This window comes from Numenius arquata, chromosome 23 (assembly GCF_964106895.1).
Source record: "Numenius arquata chromosome 23, bNumArq3.hap1.1, whole genome shotgun sequence".
Lineage (NCBI taxonomy): Eukaryota > Metazoa > Chordata > Aves > Charadriiformes > Scolopacidae > Numenius > Numenius arquata.
Window position 1 is genome coordinate 7,121,322 of NC_133598.1, and position 9,600 is coordinate 7,130,921.

Genomic DNA, 9,600 nt, shown 5'->3' on the forward strand with positions numbered 1-9,600 from the left:
CACCTGGATTGGTGCAGAAGTGCCTGTTTCTTAGTCCAAGTTTGCAGGCTGGGTGACTGGAGAGACATTGGGGTTTTGTAACTCATTTGTCTTTGTGCAAGAAGTTTGACTCTAAACTGTGGGAGCCGCCCCTGCGTCAGCCTCCTGCAGGCAGGTGCCCTCGCAGAAGCTGAAGGAGACTTTCTTTCTGCAGTGCAGCAGCATTTCTAAAGAATTCAAGGCAATGTTGGGATGGAACAGCCTGTGCTCCTTAGGATGCGCCGTCTTTATAGGTGAAACGCATACAGGCAGAAATGGTGGAATTTGTACTTTTCCTAACAAACGTATGAGTTGCCACCATAATATACAAAGTTATTGAAATTATTTATATCATATGTATAGAGTTAGTATTAGTTATGGAAATTTCTCACTTTGTGGGGGAAGGCAGAGCAGAGTGTTGTGTGCCAGGACACATCACAGCTTATGTTGTGTTTTGGATGAAGCTTGAGGCTGCTGGGGCTGTTCTGTCTTGAAGACTGAACCAGTGCAAGGGGCATCGTTACTGCAGGTGTGGAAGAGCAATAGGTCATCTGGTTAAAAGTAACATCCAAAGCAACATTCAAAGCAAGGACGGTGCTTGGAAGTCCAGTATTTGTCGCTTTTAGGGAAAATGTTCTATTTTGAGCTTTTCTCATTTTGACTAGGAAAGACTAAAATAAAGGTGAAATGAACATGATAAATTCTAGACTCACCGGTCTCCCTCTCCCTTGCTTTGCTTTAGTCACAGCTTTATGGAAGTCTTTCCATTCACGGGAGAATTGGTTAACAGTGCTCCTTGCCTGAAATACAGGGAGGCTCCTGGTTTTTCCTCTTACAGCTCCTTCCCTGCAGTGGTGGCAGGTCTCACTCTGCCAGTAATTCAGAAGAGAGAAAGTGTACAAAACCACTCCAGCTTGGACAAAGCCTGGCTGGAGCTGGGCTCATGGGGAGAAGGTGGTAGTCGTCTCAGTCTCCATGGCAAAGGAGAACCTCTTGCTCTCGCGGCAGGTGGACAACTGCCAGAGGCGCTCCTGGCTTAGGCAGCCCAGCTCCTTCAAGAGCTTGAAGAGGTCGTTGCGGAATTTGACGCCAATGAAGGCATAGAGGAAAGGATTGAGGCAGCATCGGAAGCAGGCCAGAGTGTAGGTCACATCATCTGCTACGTCAAGCTTCTTGCTCTCCTCACAGGAGCTGGTGTGGTTGAAGGCTGAGATGGTCTTGGCCAGCATGACGCTGTTGTAGGGCAGCTGGAAGACAACGAAGACAATTACCACGGCGATGATGACCTTGATGGCTTTATTCTTCTCAAAGTTGCGGGCCTGGAGTAATGTTTTGATGATGATGAGGTAGCAGACAGACATGACCAGTAGAGGAAATAAGAAGCCAAAAACCATTTGGGACACTTTGATGCCAGTGTTGAAGGTCTGCAAGTCGTTAGCGATGATTGAACAGCGGGGATGGTCCCCTGAGTTATTGACACCACTGTGAACCAGCTCAGGGATGGAGAGGATGAAGGCCAGGACCCAAATGAGGACGCATGTGACCTTGCTAATGAATATCATCCGGGGACGGAAGCGGTGGGCCGAGGCAGCCTGAACGATGGCGAAGTACCTATCGATGCTGATGGACAGGAGGAGCAGCATCCCGCTGAAGAAGCTCATTTTGCAGATGCAGTAGACGGCTTTGCAGGCAGACTCCCCGAAAAGCCAGTGCATGGCTGCGCTTGTGGCCCAGAAGGGGAGGGTCAGCAGGAAGAGGATGTCTGCCAGAGCCAGGTTCAGCAAATAGATGTCCGTCATGGTCTTCAGCCTCTTGAAGTAGATGTAGGTGAGCATCACCAGCCCGTTCCCCAGCAGCCCCGTGAAGCAGATGAGGGAGTACATGGCGGGGAGGAAGGCAGCGCGGAAGTTACGGACTTCCTCCTTCTCGCACAGGGTCTCGAACAGGTTGTAGTCGATGGTGCTGTTGGAGTCATAGTAATCGGTGACGTTGTTCCCGGTGCAGAACTAGAACAGGGAAGAAGAGAAGAGTGTATTGGGAGAGGTTCTGTGCCCCTTCGCGGCCGTGTCAGGAAGGGGGCCGGGCAGGAGTCCCCAGCCGCAGAGAAGTCCCAGGGAGTTCCCAAGCCCTGGCTCACACCAACATCACAGAGCTGGTGAGGTCTTGTGGCTGAAAACATTTCCCATAAGTATGTGGGGTTTGGGGATTTTTGGGGGCTCAGAGTGGGAATTCCACAAGAAATGTTTTGTGCTCAGCCGAAGTAACACCTGCGAGCTCTCAAGCGTGTGGCTGCTTTCCAGGAGGTTTCAGGCCCCACGTACAGCTGTACATACACCCTCAGCTGTCGGGGAAAATGTGAAAACCGGTACATCCTTCAGCGTTCTCCCTCTCTCGGCAGAGACAGCATTTCCTCTTGACTGACTCGACTCGTTAGGCATTTTCTAACCTCAGTATTCCCTCCCTTCTCCCATCCGAGATACTCCTGTCTCTCGCGTCCCCTTCCCACGTGTGGCAGCGCTGAAGGGGGTGCCGCGGTTGTGTCTGGCAGCAGCCCCACACGGCGAGCACCAGGGTCCCCCGGGCTCCCTCGTCCCACTGCCACCCCGGCCAGGGGAAGGGGAGGCAAAGCCGGAGCCCCCTGGGCTGTTTCTCTGCTGGGTTAATCGAGGTGTCAATGGGATGGGGAGGAAACGCAGCCCGTGAAGCAGGAAACTGTTACCGTGCTGGCACGGACACGCTGCCGGCATCTCATTCAGGCCCCTGCCCCTGATTTAAGTTCTGATTATTCTTGTTTCATCTTCCTACACTGCCATAACCTTCAGGGCAGAGTGAACTTGTGGTATCTGTGCCCTGCTTTTCTGTGCCTTATTAGTCTCCAGCACCTTCTCTCCGTTGCACGGAGATGAAAGGTTTCCCCTGGATACCTCGACCTGTTATCGCTGGGTATCTTCGCGCGCTCTCCATCTCGGGCAGGCTGGGCTTTCACCACATCCTGCCTGCTCTCCGGAGACACGCCGCCAGACGTGAAAGGGAAAAGAAGCGGGCTGCAAACCTCTCCCTGTGCCGCCGAGCCTCTCGGAGAGCCGGGGCTGGGGCCATGGTGCGGCGGAGGCTGCTCCGGTGGCTGCGGGAGTGTGGGCAGGTCACGGCACAGCTCGGTGCTCTGGGGTCTCCTTCCCGCGTCAGACTCGCTCTGAGCGGGAGCAGGCAGAGGAAGATGCTGAGCTCTTCCTCCTTGGGCCCGTCAGCTCTCCCACACCGACCCCGCTTAAAGCCCAGCGCTTTGACCAGGCTCTTTCTGAAGAGCGAGGAGCTGGCTCTTCACGAGCGCTCAGCGTAGGGTGCTCTCGTCTTTCCTGAAAATGCTCATTTTGGGGCTGGAGCGGGACTTGGCTCTAACAGCCCAGGGCATCTTAAAAGCGCAGTGTATCTATTGCTTCTGTTCTCTCTCTGTGTTCGTTCCTGTTGTTTGTTTTTCCCCTGGCTGCCAGCCCCGCTCTGCCTCACGCCCACCCTGCCGGTGTCCCCCCACTTCTCTGCGGGCCGTGGGCGGCTGCTTTCTGCCTGTCAGGGTTCTCGAGGTCTCTCTTTACCCACAACACGAATGCAGCTGGATTCCAGCAGGGTTGTTTTTAACATCTTACCTGAAAAATTAGAGGGAGGCTGAAAACAAGGGTGACCTGTAACCGCTTGCCTGTAGAAGAAGGAGACAGGGTGTTAGTGTTAGCAGTTGGGTGGGGGTTTCCACACGATGCTCACTGTGAGAAAGCAGCGGTAGCGTGGTTGTCCATGGCATTCTCCCCCCAGAGCTTCCCGCATTTGTTAAAGTAAAACCTGATGAAGATGCTAATAAAATAAGTTACTGTCAGAGCACGGAATAAGTCTCAGGACTCTTCCCCCGCCAGTTTCATCTGGGAAGGCTGATGGCTAAGCACAGTTAACTCGTGCACAGTGTAACCGTTTGTATTTTATACGTTATTTTTTTTCCTACAGGCAGTCAGCATCCCATCTCCTGTGCCGGGCTCTGAGCCGGGAGGGTGTAAGCGTACGCAGCCTGTGTAGAACCCTGCAGCTGTGAGTGCAATAAATTCGGCCCAGCTGTTCCCCAACAGCGCAGTGCCGGGGCTGCAGGACAGGAAAGCTCTGCTCCCTGCAGGATATATGTGACTGAAGCTGCCTGAAATTTATTGCTTGTCTTCTAAATGTCAGGGTTGGCTTCTGCTGCCTTCGGATGGGGAGATACAGGATGCTGACAGCTGGGAGGAAAAATTAAATTCGGAGCCAGATGTGATAATGGTGAGAGCAATCTCAGATGAACAGCTCTTCCTGCTGTGGTTAGCAGAGGCACAGAGGTCAGTGAAAGCTTTCTCCGTGCTCTATTTAAAGCACACGCTGGCATCTACCTCAGGCAGCTGCAGCTGACAGTTGCCCAAGCCAGAGAAGGTGATCTGGCAAGGGCGAGAGAGCCCTGGCCTCTGCCTGCTCTGCTGCGAGCAGGAGATTTGTCCCTCCCTGAGGGAGGGTTGGTGTCGGTTGTTCTGAGCATCGCGCTGCTCATCCCGGGATGTCACCCCGGGCACTGGCTCATTCCCCACGCTGCCCCTCCATTCCCTGCTGGTTGTCTGCTCCAGGGTTCCCGAGCAAGGCTGGGGCAGAGGTGGGAGACGTTTCTTCTAGGGAGCGTGGCTTTCTCCTCCTGGCCTGTTTGGTCATAAACTTGGCTGGTTCCTTTGCCCCCCTTGTGCTTGGCAGGCTGTTCTGCCCTGCTCTGTTCCCTTCCTTTGAGAGCCCCTTTGCGCCCGCCCCTGCTCGGCCGGTCTCTTGATCGGGTGTTGCTCTGGACTGGGAGGATGAACTTCCACTGCTTCAGGTGACGGCAGCCATTGTGCCAGTCTGCCCGGTTTGTCACACACAGTAGCATCATTAGTAACAGAAATAGTGACTTTGGTATCTGTGATTGGAGATGCTTGTTTGGATGTGAGCAGCGACGTGTGGGTGAGAGATCCTCAGCCACGTGTGAAAAAACTTGTATTTCTTATCCCCAGAGCCTGCGTTTGAGCTTCCCACTGTGTTTCGTAGAAGTTTCTGCCTCACCATCCCCCCTTATTTTCATCTTTGATACTCCTGCAGCTGGGTGCTGGGTTATGTCCACACACCCCTCTCTGAATCCTCCCGGGGAAATCGGAAAAGTGTGATAGTGCATCGTTAGTGCCGGGTGCGCTCAGGAATGGAGCGTGCTGAGGTTGGGCTTGAGGGGTACGGGGGGAGGCTGGGCTAAATGCTTCTATCTGTACTTTCTGTGCCCAGTGGCTTTCACCCTGACCAGTCCCAGGCTGCAGGAAGGTTTGAGTGTAGCCAGTTCACCCCTCGAGCTGCTGATGTAACTTTTGCATATTACACACAGGAAATACACCAAAAGCCCAAACCGCGTAAACCTGCTGGGTGAATTTAAGCAAGTCTAGTCTGTAATTACCTTGCACCCCCCCTGGCTGCCTCGGACACAGGCACAGGGTCCCTGACCTCTGCAGAAACCCCCAGCCATTGGGGTCTTTAGTCTTCTGTGCCACCTTCTTCATAGCCTGCTTTCCAGGGGACTCCTGGAGCTGGTGCTTACGTCTGCCTGTGCCTCTCGGCCACTTGGGCAGGGGAGAGGAGCCGCTCAGCCCACAGAGGAGAGAGAGCACCCCGGAGGCTCCATCAGAGCCTTGCTCTCCGCGCTGCCTGGTTGGCAGTTTCTCTTGCCAAGGATGCGGTGCCGCCTAGTGCCGGGCTGCAGCACCGGGCGCTTGTCCCCAGGCTCGGGGACATCTTCCCCTGCTCTTTCTGCTTCTCCCCCTCAAGCCCCAGGACCAGCCCAGCCCCTATTTAACCTGAAATGTCATGAGAGCACAGCCCTGCTGAACTGCTGTTCTTATTTTTTTTCTTTTCTTAACACTGGGTGAAGCGCCCAACGAAGCAGGGCTGGTGAGTGACTCAGCCACGGATCCTGCAGCAGTTCAGCAAAGAATCATTCCTTTGAAGATTTCACGCTTTTTTTTTTTCCCCTCTCAGTTGCTGTTTCAGGTGTCTTAAATGTCAAATGATTTTCGATATAAAAAAAAGCTTGCACTGTTTGTTTCTCCCCTATTTTTGTCCCCCCCCAGCCCTCAGCTTACGCATCTGCCACGGCAGGACCAGCGCGGCACTGCAGCCTCGTGGTCTTCCCACACTGGTTTGTGGAGCCAGTCCCTGCGTCACCAGTTTCAGGCAGACTGGACGAAACTCACTTCTCTCGTTTCGGGGGGTCCAGGGCAGTGGTGGGGGGAGGGAGCAGAAGCAAAGGAGTTGCAGAGAGGAAACGAGACATGCTCTGGAGTTTAATGGGCAGTTTGAGGTACCTTGCTTTACTTTTTCTTTGTCTTTTTTTTTTTTTCCTCGTCTTGCAGTTCTCTGCTGTGGGTATTTTCCTAAAGTTTTGTTCCTCAAAATATTAAGAAAAAAAACCCCTCTCAAAAGTCCCCACAAGCAGTTGAACTAGAAACCTCATTTATAAAAAGACAACAGAAACCCATTACAGCAAATGAGTCAGGACACATTATAAAGCCCCGTGTCACCCTGTACCCCTCGGCTGGTGCTGCAGACTCTGCTGCAGCTCCCAAAAGCACCCTCCTGTCCTGCGGGACCTGGGGAAAGGTGGGAAGGAGAATTGCTCCGTGCGAATGGAAGAGGGAAAGGGTCTCTCTGCAGGTGAGGGCATGGGGAGAGGGGGCAGCAGCCCACCAGTTTTGAAGCTCTTCCTCCCTGGAGTAAGCATGAGGGTGGGATTCACCCCACTGAGCTCCAGCTCGGTTGCTGAGGGATGCACCCAGTGAAAAGCGAGAGTGGGGAGCGCTGTGGGGAGCACTGGCAAAGCCGAGCGGAGCTGCTCTGGCTAAAACCTCGTGGGGAGAGAATGTTTTTCTGGTGGCCAGAACTGCAGAGCAGAAGTTTCAGTCTCCAGCACCGTGGCACATGTAGGCAGTGAGTAACGTACTCTCTCTGTCTTTAAACTGGTTTCTGGTGCCTCTTCAGCATCGGTACAGTAGGCTTTTGGGGAAGGAACCGGCTATTTCTGAGAAAAATTAATCATACTTAAATGATACAATGATTATTGGCAGTTAAGAGCTCAGTGCCTGTTCTTCCCCCCCCCACTTTCCCCTCTGCTTCTCTCAACCGGCAGAGGAAAGAGACCATCATTTCAGGAGTGAGCAAATCCAGTGAAACTAAGTCATACTGGTATTTCATGTGCTTATAGATCTGTTACAGAAGAAAGTTAATAATTATCTGCCTCCACCACTTTTAGGAAATTGTGAATCAAAAGATGAGATAAGCAAGTTAAAAAAATTCAGTCTTAAGCGACCCAATCAGGTTTCCTGTCTCACTGCTTAAAAGTGATAATGCTGTGCTGCTTTCGGTGCTGTGAAAGAATTCTTTTGGAATATTCCTCTGAAATACAACAGTAGGACAAAAAACCCAAAGCAGGAAAATGGTCATACTCTTCTTGGCAGGTTCTCACTAATTCTTTTTCCTGTCATAATTAATCTTTACCAGTTTAGCTAAAGCCAGAGTAACAGCCGTGCCCCCAGACACTGAACCCCTCCAAGCAAGAAACCTGCAAAGCGCCCGCTCGTGCTGCGGAGGCCGGGAGTTTGACTGCGGGGAGCGATGGTGAACGGGCCCCGCTGGGTTGTGGTGCCTTGGGTGCGGGGATTCCAAAATGCAGGGGTTTCCTAAGCCACCGAGTGGCAGGAACTGCGAGGACCAGCCCTGGGCTGAATCCCCAGATCACTGCCGGCCCTGCAAGAGGAGAAATCCCTGCCTGGGAAATGAGGACTGCTCTGGGGGCAAAAGTGAGGATGAGTTTTGGGGCTGAAACAGTGGACAAAGATAAGAGAAGCAGCGGTGATTTTCCCAGCTGTACTGGACTGCTCTCTGGGGGATTTTGCGGGGGTCACTAAGTTTTTACACCTTAATTTCTTCAAAAAAGGAGAAGGCAGGACTCCCTGTTCTTGTGCTCCAGTCTAAGGCACCGGGAGGGAATGGGGCGCTTGGATCTCCGTGTGTTCACAGAGCGTGTCCCGCTGTCTGCAGCACCTCACACAGACATCCACCCCCCCCAGCCTGGGGGGCCTCACATCCCAGGTAATTTAAAGCTCTGGTTTGAGAATATCCCAGAGACGAGGCAGCGACACCTCCCATGTCATCCTGCTACGAAATTTAATTCATTTCACCTGGAATGGGGCTCTACTGGGATGAACTCTGTGGCGACTGCCCCATCCCTCTCGCCATCCTTATTGCAGCGCTGACCGTGCTCTGCCTCAGAGGGACTGGGAAACCCAGTCTGGGTAACCTGGTTATAAACTAACTTACCCACCCGAGCTATTGCATTTCTCCCTCAGCCACGCTGGGATCAGTGTTTGCAAATATTGGAGCAAGAAAAAAAATAAAAACAAGTAAAAAAGGAATAAATCGTACAGTCTCAGAGGAAAGAAGAGCCTGCATCTTCTCTGCCGTATCTCCCACCCACAGAGCCCTTCCCACCTCCTCCAGCTCCTGGAAGCTGGTGCCTGCGGAGCACCAACAGAGCAGTAACAAATGGAGAAAGAAAGTCTGGAACTTTCAGCAAGAAGCAGAAACAGACTGTCCTGTGCCTCCTGGGCTGTCGCGTGCCAGAGAAGAGGCTTCGTGATGGGGTGGTCCATGGGAACATGGACAAGGGCACTCGCTCGAGGCTGTTCCAGCTCTGAGCAAGCACGAACCCATGACTTTTGCAGCAGAGTTTTGTTGCTGCAGGGAAGAGGCTCATTAATAGAAACAATTTGCATAAGACTGGACAGACTTAGCCAACAATAACCTCTGATGTTTGCTCCTAATTCTTTGATTTATTCACTGAATTAAAATATTGCCAAGGAGGTAGCGCTGTCTCGCTCTATTTTTTTTTTTTCCTAAGAACATGAAAGAAAAGGTATGGATTATCTGAGAAGAGCTCATTTGCTGTGGGACAGAGTAGCCCCTTGAAGTCCCCTCCGAGCCTATTTTTTTGTGTGTGTTTCTGCACCAATTGATTTGAAGTTTTTTAACATTCCTTTTTTTTTTTAAATAGTAATTATGAGGAATATGAAAGCCTTTCATATTGTTGAAATACTCTGTTAAGAGTGCTTCACCCCTGTGTCATGGGGTGTGAATTTGGGCATTATTAGTAAAGCTGAAGGCACAGCCGAGGCTGCGGAGCAGGTACTCACCACCATCCATGGTCTCCTTTCAAGCAGGGATGAAGTCACAGGGTTGCCCAGAGCATCCTACGTTCCAGCGCAGCCCCAACGCGCCGCAGCTCCCACCAGAGACCCTCTTTGGGAAACTCGCTCTTTTATACTTCCTGCCCCTCAGCAAGAAGCTCATGACGTGCCCGGGCGTCGCTGACATGCAGTAGACCCTCCTCCTCTTCTTCCTCCTGGTGCCTGCAGGAGCCCAGCGGTGCTGTGCCTTGGGGCTCCCCGGTGCCTCCTGAGGGCTGCGCACAAGCACGTTGTGCGGAGACTCGGTAAAACCAAGTGGGTTCTGCTT

General features: G+C 52.4%; 1 protein-coding gene across 1 annotated transcript; it reads right to left on the reverse strand.

Moving 5' to 3' along the window:
* Window positions 1-959: 959 nt before the first annotated feature.
* On the reverse strand, window positions 960-9,288 carry CCR7 (C-C motif chemokine receptor 7). Its single transcript, XM_074162931.1, has 3 exons — window positions 9,279-9,288; window positions 3,663-3,712; window positions 960-2,024 (listed from the first exon to the last, which is right to left on the reverse strand). The coding sequence occupies exons 1-3, from the start codon at window positions 9,286-9,288 to the stop codon at window positions 960-962; spliced, it is 1,125 nt and encodes a 374-aa protein (XP_074019032.1).
* Between the last annotated feature and the right edge of the window lie 312 nt (window positions 9,289-9,600).

Coding starts and splice junctions, on each gene's coding strand:
- CCR7 (XM_074162931.1), bottom strand. Junction 2,025..3,662: donor GCCTCCCTCTAATTTTTCAG/GTAAGATGTTAA, acceptor TCCCTGTTCTAG/TTCTGCACCGGGAACAACGT.